Source organism: Nerophis lumbriciformis, linkage group LG33 (genome assembly GCF_033978685.3).
Source record: "Nerophis lumbriciformis linkage group LG33, RoL_Nlum_v2.1, whole genome shotgun sequence".
Lineage (NCBI taxonomy): Eukaryota > Metazoa > Chordata > Actinopteri > Syngnathiformes > Syngnathidae > Nerophis > Nerophis lumbriciformis.
In genome coordinates, this window is record NC_084580.2 from 26,730,403 (window position 1) to 26,748,768 (window position 18,366).

Sequence of the window (18,366 nt, forward strand, 5' to 3'; positions counted from 1 at the left end):
GGATCCACCGGGTGGAGCTGGATCAAGTGGCTGGGGAGAGGGAAGTCTGGGCTTCCCTGCTTAGGCTGCTGCCCCCGCGACCCGACCTCGGATAAGCGGAAGAAGATGGATGGATGGATGGAATAATTATATTTTATTTCTGTTTACTTTGTTTTATTTACATTTTATTTTTGTTTTATTTCCGCTTTATTTTTGTTTAATTTAATTATCTTTATATTTTGTTTCTGCTTAATTTCTCTTTTGTTTTATTAATATTTAATTTCTGTTTTATTTTTGTATTATTTGTGTTTCATTTCTGTATTATTTTTGTACTTATTTCTGTTTCTTTGAAATCAAAAAATGAACAACAACTAATCTGTGTTACTATACCAACATTAAAGTATGACAATGATTCTTATCAAAAGGTGACAACAAGAAGTTAAAGAAGGAGCAACATTAAAGTATGACAATGACTTTTATCAAAAGGTGACAACAAGAAGTTAAAGAAGGAGCAACATTAAAGTATGACAATGATTTTTATCAAAAGGTGACAACAAGAAGTTAAAGAAGGAGCAACATTAAAGTATGACAATGATTCTTATCAAAAGGTGACAACAAGAAGTTAAAGAAGGAGCAACATTAAAATATGACAATGATTTTTATCCAAAGGTGACAACAAGAAGTTAAAGAAGGAGCAACATTAAAGTATGACAATGATTTTTATCAAAAGGTGACAAAAAGAAGTTAAAGAAGGAGCAACATTAAAGAATGACAATGATTTAAGGAGCTAACAATAATAAGTAGTATTATTATTATGATTATGATGTACCTGAAGGTGGCCTTGAGGATTTGTCCAGACGTGCTCTCCTTGCTGTGGTTGTTAAAACCGAAGAACAGGTCCCCAAAGACGGTCTGGTTTGCAGGGACGTCCGCAGCGTCGCCACAGTCCAGTCCTTCTGTGCAGGACTCGGACAAGGGGAGACAAGACCGAGAGTCCGGTCCTCGCTTGTAGTCCTCGATGCACCTGGACCACAAATACTTCATCCAGGTCATGGAGTACTACGACAGTACTACTTACTGTGTACTCATCACACATCAGCTAGTAGGAAAGTATGTGGGAAAACACTGCACATGTTTATATTTAAATACTATTTACAGTATTTATGGCACAAAATACTTCTTTCTATGAATATTTCAATCAACACTTCAACTTTAAATAAACTTTGTGTTTAATGTGTTTTTATGAATAATATTTATCTTTATTGTGTTCTCATTAAAAAACTTTATGAGTAATGTGTTCTTATTAATAAACTTGTGCTCTTTGTTTTATATTTATTACAATACTAACTTAAGTCCAAAGTTATTGCTAGTTTTGGTTTTATAATCTATAATATTTAAAAAACCCAGGTGGTATTTTCACAGATGTAAAAACTTAATTCAATCAAATGACTTTTATTTAAGTTTATTAAACATTTACAATGCATTAGAGGACGTGATCATTGCAACATACATTGTGTTTCCATGGTAACAGCATCAGTGATCATTGCAATATACATTGTGTTTCCATGGTAACAGCATCAGTGCACATTGAAATATAGATTGTGTTTCCATGGTAACAGCATCAGTGCACATTGCAATATACACCGTGTTTCCATGGTAACAGCATCAGTGCACATTGTGTTACATTGTAAGTGCACTCACCCACAGAACATCTGGATGTTGTAGAGACTGGGGTCGTCCTCCAGAGGTGCCAGCTGTTGCAGACACAGCTGCTCACATCCACCATTGAAGCCGTCAGAGCAGTCGATGCCGATGTGGTGGTCATAGCAACCACTGCCATCCTTCATGGGGCTCAGGCCGGGGGGGCACTGAAACACATCAAGTGTGCACTCAAACACATCAAGTGTGCACTCAATCACGTCAAGTGGGCACTGAAACATGTCAAATGTGCACTGAAACACATCAAGTGTGCACTCAAACACGTCAAGTGTGCACTCAAACACGTCAAGTGTGCACTCAAACACTTCAAGTGTACACTCAAACACGTCAAGTGGGCACTGAAACACGTCAATTGTGCACTGAAACACATCAAGTGTGCACTCAAACACGCCAAGTGTGCACTCAAACACGTCAAGTGTGCACTCAAACACGTCTAAGGTGCATTCAAACATAAAACTCATAAAATACATAAATAGTACACTGAAACACATAAAGTGTGCACTAAAACCCGTCAAGTGTGCACTAAAACCTGTCAAGTGTGCACTCAAACACGTCAAGTGTGCACTCAAACACGTCAAGTGTGCACTCAAACACGTCAAGTGTGCACTCAATAACGTCAAGTGTGCACTCAAACATGTCAAGTGTGCACTCAATCACGTCAAGTGTGCACTCAAACACGCCAAGTGTGCACTCAAACACGTCAAGTGTGCACTCAAACATGTCAAGTGTGCATCGAAACACATCAAGTGTGCACTCAAACACATCAAGTGTGCACTCAAACATGTAAAATGTGCACTCAAACACGTCAAGTGTGCATTCAAACACATCAAGTGTGCACTCAAACACGTCTAAGGTGCACTCAAACACGTCAAGTGTGCACTCAAACATGTCAAGTGTGCATTCAAACACATCAAGTGTGCACTCAAACACATCAAGTGTGCACTCAAACATGTAAAATGTGCACTCAAACACGTCAAGTGTGCATTCAAACACATCAAGTGTGCACTCAAACACGTCAAGTGTGCACTCAAACACGTCTAAGGTGCATTCAAACACAAAACTCATAAAATACATAAATAGTACACTGAAACATCGAGTGTGCACTCAAACATAAAACTTATAAAATACATAAATAGTACACTGAAACACAAAGTGTGCACTAAAACCCATCAAGTGTGCACTAAAACCTGTCAAAAGTGCACTCTAACACATCAAGTGTGCACTCAAACATGTCAAGTGTGCACTCAAACACACCAAGTGTTCATTCAAACACATCAAGTGTGCACTGAAACACATCAAGTGTGCACTCAAACACGTCAAGTGTGCACTCAAACACGCCAAGTGTGCACTCAAACACGTCAAGTGTGCACTCAAACACGTCTAGGGTGCATTCAAACATAAAACTCATAAATAGTACACTGAAACACATCAAGTGTGCACTCAAACATAAAACTTATAAAATACATAAATAGTACACTGGAACACATCAAGTGTGCACTCAAACACGCCAAGTCTGCACTCAATTCCATCAAGTGTGCACTCAAACATACAACTTACAAAATATATAAATAGTGCATTGAAGCAAAAGTACATACAGGAACACAAACACTGGAACACAAAAATACCTAGTGCACTGAAAGACAAACACGTTGTGCACTGGAATTGAAAGACGTAGTGCAGTGAAAAGAGTAGTTGGATCACAAAGACTTGGACAAGAAGTCCTCCAGACTGTGATCAGGTCTAGGAGCACAGACGTGAGACAAGAAGCTGCCAAAGGATCAGAACTCCCTGCTGGGACTGATGACAGACTGAGGAACATGTGTTTGCTCTGACTAATAACAGACTGAGGAACATGTGTGCTAGTTAGCGTGTTTGCTCTGACTAATAACAGAAAGCTCCTTATCTCATTTGTCCAGACTGTCTGCTGGAGTAGACTCCAGCATTCCTAATGAGGTAGAAGGTGAACATGAATAAACTATGTCACATATTTAAAACCTTTAAAACTCTTCTATATACCATCCTATCTACGTGCCTCCACTAGGTTTTATCTTCCATAACGTGTCTACTGACAGATACAACTATACACTACTTAGTACTATATATGTTGTAGTTTTTAGCCTCCATAACATGTCTACTGACAGATACAACTATACACTACTTAGTATTAGAAGAGGGAGGATACATGTGCATGTACGAGCCAGTCTACCCCACAACAAGAAGGGAGAGTAAAAACATTCTTGTCAGGGCATGTCTCCTCTTCTAGAGGCTTGGATCAGGCACCAAGCTCTCAGACTAGATCAGACTAATCAAAGCCTGAGAGCATGAACTGATGAAGTCTGCTCATACTAATCAAAGTCTGAGAGCATGAACTGAATAAGTTCTCTCAGACAAATCAAAGTCTGAGAGCATGAACGGATAAAGTCTGCACAGAGTAATCAAAATCTGAGAGCGTGAACTGATGACGTCTGCTCAGACTAATCAATGTCTGAGAGCATGAACTGATGAAGTCTGCTCAGACTAATCAAAGTCTCAGAGCATGAACAGATGACGCCTGCTCAAACTTATCATAGTCTGAGAGCATGAACTGATGACGTCAGCTTGGACTAATCATAGTCTGAGAGCATGAACTAATGAAGTATGCTCAGACTAATCAAAGTCTGAAAGCATGGACGTATGACGTCTGCTCGGACTAATCATAGTCTGAGAGCATGAATTGACGAACTCTGCTCAGACTAATCAAAGTCTGAGAGCATGAACTGATGAAGTCTGCTCAGACTGATCAAAGTCTGAGAGCATGAACTGATGACGTCAGCTCGGACTAATCATAGTCTGAGAGCATGAACTAATGAAGTATGCTCAGACTAATCAAAGTCTGAAAGCATGGACGTATGACGTCTGCTCGGACTAATCATAGTCTGAGAGCATGAATTGACGAACTCTGCTCAGACTAATCAAAGTCTGAGAGCATGAACTGATGAAGTCTGCTCAGACTGATCAAAGTCTGAGAGCATGAACTGATGACGTCAGCTCGGACTAATCATAGTCTGAGAGCATGAACTAATGAAGTATGCTCAGACTAATCAAAGTCTGAAAGCATGGACGTATGACGTCTGCTCGGACTAATCATAGTCTGAGAGCATGAATTGACGAACTCTGCTCAGACTAATCAAAGTCTGAGAGCATGAACTGATGAAGTCTGCTCAGACTGATCAAAGTCTGAGAGCATGAACTGATGACGTCAGCTCGGACTAATCATAGTCTGAGAGCATGAACTAATGAAGTATGCTCAGACTAATCAAAGTCTGAAAGCATGGACGTATGACGTCTGCTCGGACTAATCATAGTCTGAGAGCATGAATTGACGAACTCTGCTCAGACTAATCAAAGTCTGAGAGCATGAACTGATGAAGTCTGCTCAGACTGATCAAAGTCTGAGAGCATGAACTGATGACGTCAGCTTGGACTAATCATAGTCTGAGAGCATGAACTAATGAAGTATGCTCAGACTAATCAAAGTCTGAAAGCATGGACGTATGACGTCTGCTCGGACTAATCATAGTCTGAGAGCATGAATTGACGAACTCTGCTCAGACTAATCAAAGTCTGAGAGCATGAACTGATGAAGTCTGCTCAGACTGATCAAAGTCTGAGAGCATGAACTGATAAAGTCTGCTCGGACTAATCAAAGTCTGAGACCATGAACTGATGAAGTCTGCTCGGACTAATCAAAGTCTGAGAGCGTGAACTGATGACATCTGCTCGGAGTAATCAAAGTCTGAAAGCATGAAATGATGATGTCTGCTCTGACTAATCAAAGTCTGACAGCGTGAACTGATGACGTCTGCTCGGACTAATCAAAGTCTAAAAGCATGAACTGATAATGTCTGCTCGGACTAATCAAAGTCTGAAAGCATGAACTGATGATGTCTGCTCGGACTAATCAAAGTCTGAGAGCATTCACTGATGAAGTCTGCTCAGACTAATCAAAGTCTGAGAGCATGAACTGATGATGTCTGCTCGGACTAATCAAAGTCTGAGAGCATTCATTGATGAAGTCTGCTCAGACTAATCAAAGTCTGAAAGCATGAACTGATGATGTCTGCTCGGACTAATCAAAGTCTGAGAGCATAACTGATGAAGTATATATGTACAGTATGTATATATGTATGTTTGTACAGTGAATGTATATGTACAGTATGTGTACATATACACCCCGAAAGCCCAACCCACAAACAGGAGGCGTGGTGCCCAGGGAACCAGGGACCACCGCCCCCACGCAGCCAAGCCGGCCAGCGACAGGAACCCCAGAGCCCGGCCCACCGCACCGCCCACAAGGGCCAGCAATAGGCCGTAGACAGACGCACCCGGTAGAGGACAGGGCACGAGAAAAGCAGGGGACAGCCAGACCCCAAGCCAGCGAGAGACCACACCCCACACGGTTAGAAAGGCGAGACGCGACGCCCGAGGGACCCAGAGACTCCCCGCAACCGGACGGGAAGACCGCCCCCGCCCCACCGGCAACCGGGCCCCCACGAGCCCACCCCCCATCCCCGGAGAGGGCGGCGAGGCCAACCCCCGGCCACCCCACCCAAATCGGCCGCCGCAGGACCACCCGGCACGGGGCCACGGGAACCACCCACCCCACCTGCAGGGACCCCAACGCTGGAGATGGAACAACCAGCAACCGCCCCGCCGAGTTTCCCCCCTGAGGGAGGGGAAAATTAAAAAATAATATTAATAAAATATATTTTTTAAAAATAAATAAAAAAAATAAAAAATAAAAAGAATTAAAAGAAGATCACAGACATGCTGACACACAAGGTCACTACCACAGCAACTGGCCGACTCGCAGCACCTCGGAATACCTTGGACGGTGGGACCCAGGAGCTCCAGACACGCAGTCCGGATGCAGTAGCCTGAGGCGTCGACCCCCGCCTGACAGGCAGGCCCAGAGCGTACCCCCCGAAATATACATACATACATATATACATATACATATACATATACATAGACATACATATATACATGTACACATACACACATATACATATACATACACATACATACACATATGTACACATACACATATATATATATACATACATACATACACATACACACACATATACATACATATACACAGTTCGTCAGCCCTGACAACCACCATGCGCGCGCGCTGCCACCAGTCACAACATCAGCCACACCCCTGCACCAGACCCAGCAGCCACGGGCGCCCACACCACAAACAAACGGCAGCAGAAACAGCAGCTGCAATACCCCCAAATGAGTACTTGAGGGAGTACACAGTAGTAGTGTTGTGTGTACTATTTGTGTCGACTGAAGTGAGTACACAGTAGTAGTGTTTGGTGTACTATTTGTGTCAACTGAAGTGAGGACTTGAGTGAGTACACAGTGGTAGTATTGTGTGTACTATTTGTGTGTACTGAAGTGAGTACTTGAGTGAGTACACAGTAGTAGTATTGTGTGGACTGACGTGAGTACTTGAGTGAGGACACAGTAGTAGTAGTATTGTGTGGACTGAAGTGAGTACACAGTAGTAGTATTGTGTGGACTGAAATGAGTACACAGAAGTTCTGTGTGGACTGAAGGGAGTACACAGTAGAAGTAGTGTGTGGACTGAAGTGAGTACACAGTAGTAGTATTGTGTGGACTGAAGTGAGTACACAGTAGAAGTATTGTGTGGACTGAAGTGAGTACACAGTAGTAGTATTGTGTGGACTGAAGTGAGTACACAGTAGTAGTTCTGTGTGGAGTGAAGTGAGTACACAGTAGTAGTGTTGTGTGGACTGAAGTGAGTACACAGTAGTAGTATTGTGTGGACTGAAGTGAGTACACAGTAGTAGTATTGTGTGGCCTGAAGTGAGTACACAGTAGTAGTATTGTGTGGCCTGTAGTGAGTACACAGTAGTAGGACCGTGTGTACTGACCACACAGCCAGTGGAGTCCAGTTTCCTATCGGCGATGCAGCGGAAGTTGCGACTACATCCTCCATTGTCTTTGCTGCAGTCTCTGACAGGACCGAAGGAGTCCAGAAGAACCTCCAAGGAGTCGAAGGAGGAACTGATCATCAGTTCTTCTCTGGAACAACACAGAATATTATTTTCAACCAATGAGGTGTCAGGTGCACAGTCATGTGACCCCAGCCTCCACACCACTAATACATGCGTAATACCATATAAGGTCAATATATCATAAAAATACCGTATATGACACGGTCCGGGTACACGTCAGTGCGCATTAATGTGTGTGCTGCGCTGAGTGCACTTCCAGGAGCGCACCAGGCGCGTTCCAGTCCGGCGGCAGCAAGCAGCTGCAATCAATCGCCAGCAATCAGCGTACCTGTGGCTGATCAGGGGACCTGCCTTCTTAAGCCTGCACAACCTGCCATACCGCGCCAGAATGTAGCTACCTGTTCAGTACACCTGCCTTCGTTCCCACGTTACGAGCTGTGTGTCTCGTCTTCTCGCGTTCCCTCTGCTTCCCTGCCTGCCTTTTGGATCTCGACCTCCCGCCTGGGCACGGACCTCTGCCGCCCCGCTATCGCCCGGACTACCTGCCAGTCTCATGGTCCTCCGAGCCTGTTTTTTTCCCCTCCGGGACTTCCGCCTCTCGCTCAACACTCCGGTAACGCACAACAGCTAACTCACACACATAGTCGCACACACACACACATTTTGATTTTATTACACACTTCACTCCCGGATGTCCGATCCTCGCGACGCTGACTGCGGGGATGTACCCGGGACGTGGTGTGCGTTGGACGCTTTTTTGGCGGAGGCCCTGCGCTATTCACCCTAGGATCTGGAAGGTATGATGTGGGACCCAGAGGGATCGCCGGTCCGCATCGACTCCGTCTGGCCCGGGAAGATCGCTACACCACCGTGCCGGTCACGTCAGAGAGGACGAAGACCTCCCAAAAGGACTTTGTCTCGCTGTCAGGAGACTCTGCCTCCTGTGATTCAAACTCCGCCCCCTGTGATTCATCAGAAAAGGATTTTTGCAGACGTGAAGGCAGATTCGCTGCCATCATGGTGTCCATCAGAGGAAGAATTTTCTGTCCAACGAGGAGAAGCAAGCCATCTACCTGGAGCTCAAGGCGGACACCCAGCCGTGGGAAGACGAGGACTAAGTACAGCGGGAAGAAGAGGATCTCTCTCCCGGCACTATGGAGGCATGGGGGCAACTAATGGCTAAAGTGTCGGAAGCAGAAGACCGCTTCCTCACCAACTCGCAAGCCATCATCCTCACCACTTCGCCCACGGACATCATCCCCTCAGACACCCCCAGCAGGCACCTGTTCAGTAAGGCGCAAGAGGCGCACCCGCACAAGGAGGGACACCTTCAGCTCCCCAGTGATTAAAACTCCGCCCCCAGTGATTCAAGCTCCTTCCCCAGTGATTCAAACTCCGCACCCAGTGATTCAAGCTCCAGCCCCAGTGACTCTAACCCCGCCCCCAGTGACTCTAGCCCCGCCTCCAGTGACTTTGAAATATTTTTTTGCCATCCTCAATCTCATTAAGGACTGTTTAGCATAACTAAAGGACAGGAGGAATTACCCGCCTCCTGGCCTTCCGTCTCCCACCCTTTGTAACTGTTCCAGATTTGGCGGGAAGCGTCTGGCATCCACTTTCGGAGGGGGGGATAGTACTGCTGGCTGTGCTGGTGTGGTAGCACAGCTTCAGCCTGCAAAACGGCTACCCCCTGCTGGACCACCACCACCTGTTCTTCGGCTTACCAAGCCGCAACCACCAGCCAGACCAACATCACCTGTCCTTCGGCTTACCAAGCCGCAACCACCAGCCAGACCACCACCACCCGCTCCTAGACTGGTCCCCGAACCAGCACCCGCTCCAGGACTGGTCCCCGTATCAGCAACAGCACCCAGACTGGTCCCTGTGTCAGCACCACGGCCAGCGCCTGCTCCAGCACCATGGCTAGCGCTTGCTTCAGCACCATGGCCAGCGCCCGCTTCTGCTCCACTGCCAGCCCATGCTTCAGCACCTCGGCCAGCTCCTCAGCCTGCTGCCTCGTCTCTGGCTACGACGACATCGTCCTCCTCATCTCTGGCTCTGACGACATCACATAGGGGCGGCATAGCGTAGTGGGTAGAGCAACCGTGCCAGAAACCTGAGGGTTGCAGGTTCGCTCCCCACCTCTTACCATCCAAAAATCGCTGCCGTTGTGTCCTTGGGCGGGACACTTCACCCTTTTTCCCCGGTGCCACTCACACCGGTGAATTGAATGATGAATGATAGGTGGTGGTCGGAGGGGCCGTTGGCGCAAATTGCAGCCACGCTTCCGTCAGTCTACCCCAGGGCAGCTGTGGCTATGAAAGTAGCTTACCACCACCAGGTGTGAACGATTGATGGGTTCTACATGTAAAGCGACTTTGGGCACTTAGAAAAGCGCTATATAAATCCCAGTTATTATTATTATTATTATCGTCCTCCTCGTCTCTGGCTCCAACGACATCGTCCTCCTTGTCTCTGACCCCCGACTATAATCGCCCTCCTCGTCTCGGACTCCGACGACATCATCCTCCTCGTCTCTGGCGGACCTCTCCACAGCGCCACCATTTTCCTCGTCTCCAGCATTGTCGCCCCTGTGAACTCCGGCTGGCCGGCCACACAGGCAGCCATCAGGCGCCCGCAAGCGGCGCCCTATACAACCAGTTCATGGACACTTGTTGCGCCAACAGCAGAGACGCCCAGAACAGAGACATGGAACTCCTAGGACGCTGGGGTTCTGGCGCCACTTGCGTCCGCCTTCCCGACGGCCAAGAAGGTGGCCGTTCCTTGGTCGCCCGCCTCGCCGGCTGCAGCAACCCACCACCAGTTCACCCCTCCACGCTCCCTTGACTCCTGATCCCTGTGTTCTTCTGGTTCCAGTTTTGGGACATTTGGAATCTGTCCATAGGAGGGGGGTACACCTGCCTTCGTTCCCACGTTACCAGCTGTGTGTCTTGTCTTCCTGCATTCCCTCTGCTTCCCTGGCTGCCTCTAGGACCTCAACCTCCCGCCTGGACATGGACCTCTGCCGCCCTGCTATCGCCCGGACTACCTGCCTGTCTCACGGACCTTCCAGCCTGTTTTTCCCCTCCGGGACTTCTGCCTCTCGCTCAACTCTCCGGTAACACACACACACACACACACACACACACACACACACACACACACACACACACACACACACACACACACACACACACACACACACACACACACACACACACACACTCACCTGACGTCCACAGCGTCCTCCATGACCGTCATGTCTGTCTTACATTTGGCAGAAGGGTTGATGGCAAGTTCTGCTGGTGGGATGACGAAACTTTTACTGAGTGGAAGCCACATTCCTTCTCCTAGTGTGTAGGTGAACCTGTAATATTATACATTATTATATTATATTATGTCACATGGTCACATCTAGTCTTAGACTTAGATTGTTACATCTAGTCTTAGACTTAGATTGGTCACATCTAGTCTTAGACTTAGATTGGTCACATATAGTCTTAGACTTAGATTGTTACATCTAGTCTTAGACTTAGATTGGTCACATCTAGTCTTAGACTTAGATCAGTCACATCTAGTCTTAGACTTAGATTGGTCACATCTAGTCTTAGACCTAGATTGGTCACATTTAGTCTTAGACTTAGATCAGTCACACCTAGTCTTGGACTTAGATTGGTCACATCTAATCTTAGACTTAGATTGGTCACATCAAGTCTTAGACTTAGATTGGTCACATCTAGTCTTAGACTTAGATTGGTCACATCGAGTCTTAGACTTAGATTAGTCACATCTAGTCTTAGACTTAGATTGGTCACATCTAATCTTAGACTTAGATTGGTCACATCTAGTCTTAGACTTAGATTGGTCACATCTAGTCTTAGACTTAGATTGGTCACATCGAGTCTTAGACTTAGATTAGTCACATCTAGTCTTAGACTTAGATTAGTCACATCTAGTCTTAGACTTAGATTGGTCACATCTAGTCTTAGACTTAGATTGGTCACATCTAGTCTTAGACTTAGATTGGTCACATCTAGTCTTAGATTGGTCACATCTCGTCTTAGACTTAGATTGGTCACATCTAGTCTTAGACTTAGATTGGTCACATCTAGTCTTAGACTTAGATTGGTCACATCTAGTCTTAGACTTAGATTGGTCAGATCTAGTCTTAGACTTAGATTGGTCACATCTAGTCTTAGACTTAGATTGGTCACATCTAGTCTTAGATTGGTCACATCTCGTCTTAGACTTAGATTGGTCACATCTAGTCTTAGACTTAGATTGGTCAGATCTAGTCTTAGACTTAGATTGGACACATCTAGTCTTACACTTAGATTGGTCACATCTAGTCTTAGATTGGTCACATCTCGTCTTAGACTTAGATTGGTCACATCTAGTCTTGGACTTAGATTGTTACATCTAGTCTTAGACTTAGATTGGTCACATCTAGTCTTAGACCTAGATTGGTCACATCTAGTCTTAGACTTAGATTGGTCACATCTAGTCTTAGATTGGTCACATCTCGTCTTAGACTTAGATTGGTCACATCTAGTCTTAGACTTAGATTGGTCAGATCTAGTCTTAGACTTAGATTGGACACATCTAGTCTTACACTTAGATTGGTCACATCTAGTCTTAGATTGGTCACATCTCGTCTTAGACTTAGATTGGTCACATCTAGTCTTGGACTTAGATTGTTACATCTAGTCTTAGACTTAGATTGGTCACATCTAGTCTTAGACCTAGATTGGTCAGGTCTAGTCTTAGACTGAGATTTTCAATGAAGACACAAAATGGACTTTGTATTACCTGAAGATGCGATCAGAAGGTTGTTCTCCCATCACCAGATCAAATCCACGCTGGAAGATGGTGTAAGGCCAAGGACTGGAATATAGATCACAACACAATGGAGTAGATAACAATAAAGTAGATGACAGTAAAATAGATGACAATAAATAGATGACAATAGAATAGATTATAATCTTAAAATGCTGACTTCTGTGTTTTATTAGCTATTTAATCTTTGAATATTGAAATAGAGTTTGGATTTTTCTATTGTTGTCTTCATGTTCATGGGTGCAGTGTTGGCTTACCCCTGACACCACAGTGTTGGTTTACCCCTGACGCCACAGTGGGTGGGAGTGTTGGCTTACCCCTGACACCACAGTGTTGGTTTACCCCTGACACCACAGTGGGTGGCAGTGTTGGCTTACTCCTGACAATACAGTGGATGGCGGTGTTGGCTTATTCCTGACGCCACAGTGGGTGGCAGTGTTGGCTTACTCCTGACAATACAGTGGATGGCGGTGTTGGCTTATTCCTGACGCCACAGTGGGTGGCAGTGTTGGTTTACCCCTGACGCCACAGTGGGTGGGAGTGTTGGCTTACCCCTGACACCACAGTGTTGGTTTACCCCTGACACCACAGTGGGTGGCAGTGTTGGCTTACTCCTGACAATACAGTGGATGGCAGTGTTGGCTTACTCCTGACGCCACAGTGGATGGCAGTGTTGGCTTACCCCTGAAACCACAGTGGGTGGCAGTGTTGGCTTACCCCTGAAACCACAGTGGGTGGCAGTGTTGGTTTACCCCTGACGCCACAGTGGGTGGAAGTGTTGGCTTACCCCTGACACTACAGTGGGTACATTGTTTGTTACCCCTGACACCACAGTGGGTGGCAGTGTTGGTTTACACCTGACACCACAGTGTTGGCTTACCCCTGACACCACAGTGGGTGGCAGTGTTGGCTTACCCCTGACACCACAGTGTTGGCTTACCCCTGACACTACAGTGGGTACATTGTTTGTTACCCCTGACACCACAGTGTTGGTTTACCCCTGACACCACAGTGGGTGGCAGTGTTGGCTTACTCCTGACACCACAGTGGGTCAGGGGTTGGCTTACCCTTGACACCACAGTGGGTGGCAATGTTGGCTTACCCCTGACACCACAGTGGGTGCAGTGTTGGCTTACCCGTGACACCACAGTGGGTGCAGTGTTGGCTTACCCCTGACACTACAGTGGGTGCAGTGTTGGCTTACCCCTGACACTACAGTGGGTGGCAGTGTTGGCTTACCCATGACATCACAGTGGGTGGCAGTGTTGGTTTACACCTGACACCACAGTGGGTGGCAGTGTTGGTTTACCACTGACACCACAGTGTTGGTTTACCCCTGACACCACAGTGGGTGGCAGTGTTGGCTTACCCCTGACACCACAGTGTTGGCTTACCCGTGACACCACAGTGGGTGCAGTGTTGGCTTACCCCTGACACTACAGTGGGTGGCAGTGTTGGCTTACCCATGACATCACAGTGGGTGGCAGTGTTGGTTTACACCTGACACCACAGTGTTGGCTAACCCCTGACACCACAGTGGGTGGCAGTGTTGGCTTACCACTGACACCACAGTGTTGGCTTACCCGTGACACCACAGTGGGTGCAGTGTTGGCTTACCCCTGACACTACAGTGGGTACATTGTTTGGTTACCCCTGACACCACAGTGTTGGCTTACCCGTGACACCACAGTGTTGGCTTACCCCTGACACTACAGTGGGTACATTGTTTGGTTACCCCTGACACTACAGTGGGTACATTGTTTGGTTACCCCTGACACCACGGTGGGTGGCTTACCCGTGACACCACAGTGTTGGCTTACCCCTGGTTTGGCCCCCACTCGCTGCGGATGCACAGGTGCTTGTGGACGGGGTCTCTCATGTAGCCGTTGAGACAAAGACATTGTCCTGTCAAACAAGTCATCACCAATCAATACTTTCAATACTAGTACTGCGTTTGTACTGCATGCAGTATTTCTAATGTACACATTGTCATTACAGGAAGAATATATAGAAATGGTAAGCTAATATGAAATGGGAGATGTGTAAAAGTCAAATGTTCCCAGCAGGAGAAGAATGTCAAAAAGATGCTGATGATTATTTTAGTGGTTATAGAAAGGTCACAGACATGGTTGCCATGACAACGGCAGACTAGCATTGTAAATAATTCATGGCAGACACTCGTCTCTAAGATGTGTTTTTTTTTTTTTGATACATTGAAGACGAGTGTCGGGTCAAGTAGCAGTCAAATACTTCATCATCACACTTGCAAATAATATGATAATAATGTATTATGTAAGTATACACACATACATACATACATACAGTCAAATACTTCATCATCACACTTGTAAATAATATGATAATAATGTATTATGTAAGTATACACACATACATACATACATACATACATACAGTCAAATACTTCATCATCACACTTGTAAATAATATGATAATAATGTATTATGTAAGTATACATACATACATACATACATACAGTCAAATACTTCATCATCACACTTGTAAATAATATGATAATAATGTATTATGTAAGTATACATACATACATACATACATACAGTCAAATATTTCATCATCACACTTGTAAATAATATTATAGTAATGAATAATGTAAGTATACATACATACATACAGTCAAATATGTCATCATCCACACAAATATACACTTGTAAATAATATTATAATAATGTATGTAAGTAAGTATACATACATACATACATACATACATACAGTCAAATATTTCATCATCCATAAGTACACGAATATACTTTAGGAAGTATACACTTGTAAACAATATTATATTAATGTAGGTATGTATGTATGTATGTATGCATATATATGTATGTATATATATATATATATATATATACATACATATATATATATATATATATATATATATGTGTGTGTGTGTGTGTGTATGTATGTATGTATGTATGGTTAGGGTTAATGCTAACCTTAACCCTGAGATGAATATGTGAAGAAGATGAGAAGAATGAGGGTATATGAGAGTATATAGACATGGTGTAAGATGAGAAGAATGAGGGTATATGAGGGTATATAGACATGGTGTAAGATGAGAAGAATGAGGGTATATGAGGGTATATAGACATGGTGTAAGATGAGAAGAATGAGGGTATATGAGGGTATATAGACATGGTGTAAGATGAGAAGAATGAGGGTATATGAGGGTATATAGACATGGTGTAAGATGAGAAGAATGAGGGTATATGGACATGGTGTAAGATGAGAAGAATGACGGTATATGGACATGGTGTAAGATGAGAAGAATGACGGTATATGGACATGGTGTAAGATGAGAAGAATGAGGGTATATGGACATGGTGTAAGATGCTGACCTGTGTCATGGTCACACTGGTGCTCACAAGGGTCCAGCAGGCGACGCCCACACAGGTCGTTGATCCAAGGTCCGCTGGCGTTCTGTTGGTGGAACAACAAGATCTGGGCCGGGTTCAGCCAATCAGAAGCATCCAGCTGGCTGCCCTGCAGCAGGATGAACCTAGACCCTGACCACGGAGAAGACCTCATCATCACCACCTTCAAACATGTACTACATAGTCATGTGACGTCATAATGAACCTAGACCCTGACCACGGAGAAGACCTCATCACCACCTTCAAACATGTACTACATAGTCATGTGACGTCATAATGAACCTAGACCCTGACCACGGAGAAGACCTCATCATCACCACCTTCAAACATGTACTACATAGTCATGTGACGTCATAATGAACCTAGACCCTGACCACGGAGAAGACCTCATCATCACCACCTTCAAACATGTACTACATAGTCATGTGACGTCATAATGAACCTAGACCCTGACCACGGAGAAGACCTCATCATCACCACCTTCAAACATGTACTACATAGTCATGTGACGTCATAATGAACCTAGACCCTGACCACGGAGAAGACCTCATCACCACCACCTTCAAACATGTACTACATAGTCATGTGACGTCATAATGAACCTAGACCCTGACCACGGAGAAGACCTCATCATCACCACCTTCAAACATGTACTACATAGTCATGTGACGTCATAATGAACCTAGACCCTGACCACGGAGAAGACCTCATCATCACCACCTTCAAACATGTACTACATAGTCATGTGACGTCATAATGAACCTAGACCCTGACCACGGAGAAGACCTCATCATCACCACCTTCAAACATGTACTACATAGTCATGTGACGTCATAATGAACCTAGACCCTGACCACGGAGAAGACCTCATCACCACCTTCAAACATGTACTACATAGTCATGTGACGTCATAATGAACCTAGACCCTGACCACGGAGAAGACCTCATCACCACCACCTTCAAACATGTACTACATAGTCATGTGACGTCATAATGAACCTAGACCCTGACCACGGAGAAGACCTCATCATCACCACCTTCAAACATGTACTACATAGTCATGTGACGTCATAATGAACCTAGACCCTGACCACGGAGAAGACCTCATCATCACCACCTTCAAACATGTACTACATAGTCATGTGACGTCATAATGAACCTAGACCCTGACCACGGAGAAGACCTCATCACCACCACCTTCAAACATGTACTACATAGTCATGTGACGTCATAATGAACCTAGACCCTGACCACGGAGAAGACCTCATCACCACCACCTTCAAACATGTACTACATAGTCATGTGACGTCATAATGAACCTAGACCCTGACCACGGAGAAGACCTCATCACCACCACCTTCAAACATGTACTACATAGTCATGTGACGTCATAATGAACCTAGACCCTGACCACGGAGAAGACCTCATCATCACCACCTTCAAACATGTACTACATAGTCATGTGACGTCATAATGAACCTAGACCCTGACCACGGAGAAGACCTCATCATCACCACCTTCAAACATGTACTACATAGTCATGTGACGTCATAATGAACCTAGACCCTGACCACGGAGAAGACCTCATCACCACCACCTTCAAACATGTACTACATAGTCATGTGACGTCATAATGAACCTAGACCCTGACCACGGAGAAGACCTCATCACCACCACCTTCAAACATGTACTACATAGTCATGTGACGTCATAATGAACCTAGACCCTGACCACGGAGAAGACCTCATCATCACCACCTTCAAACATGTACTACATAGTCATGTGACGTCATAATGAACCTAGACCCTGACCACGGAGAAGACCTCATCATCACCACCTTCAAACATGTACTACATAGTCATGTGACGTCATAATGAACCTAGACCCTGACCACGGAGAAGACCTCATCACCACCACCTTCAAACATGTACTACATAGTCATGTGACGTCATAATGAACCTAGACCCTGACCACGGAGAAGACCTCATCATCACCACCTTCAAACATGTACTACATAGTCATGTGACGTCATAATGAACCTAGACCCTGACCACGGAGAAGACCTCATCATCACCACCTTCAAACATGTACTACATAGTCATGTGACGTCATAATGAACCTAGACCCTGACCACGGAGAAGACCTCATCACCACCACCTTCAAACATGTACTACATAGTCATGTGACGTCATAATGAACCTAGACCCTGACCACGGAGAAGACCTCATCATCACCACCTTCAAACATGTACTACATAGTCATGTGACGTCATAATGAACCTAGACCCTGACCACGGAGAAGACCTCATCACCACCTTCAAACATGTACTACATAGTCATGTGACGTCATAATGAACCTAGACCCTGACCACGGAGAAGACCTCATCA

At 45.2% G+C, this 18,366-nt stretch overlaps 1 protein-coding gene across 4 annotated transcripts in view; it reads right to left on the bottom strand.

The window, feature by feature from the left end:
• astn1 (astrotactin 1) overlaps positions 1 to 18,366 on the bottom strand; it is a 178,875-nt gene that overhangs the window by 82,835 nt on the left and 77,674 nt on the right. For all 4 annotated transcript variants that reach the window (XM_072912140.1, XM_072912142.1, XM_072912141.1 and 1 more), the window contains exons 8-14: positions 15,944 to 16,111; positions 14,387 to 14,471; positions 12,540 to 12,614; positions 10,960 to 11,097; positions 7,647 to 7,797; positions 1,681 to 1,847; positions 809 to 1,003 (exon numbers count right to left, since the gene is read on the bottom strand). In XM_072912140.1, the coding sequence (XP_072768241.1) occupies positions 809 to 1,003; positions 1,681 to 1,847; positions 7,647 to 7,797; positions 10,960 to 11,097; positions 12,540 to 12,614; positions 14,387 to 14,471; positions 15,944 to 16,111 (979 nt within the window). The remainder of the gene's footprint in view (positions 1 to 808; positions 1,004 to 1,680; positions 1,848 to 7,646; positions 7,798 to 10,959; positions 11,098 to 12,539; positions 12,615 to 14,386; positions 14,472 to 15,943; positions 16,112 to 18,366) is intronic.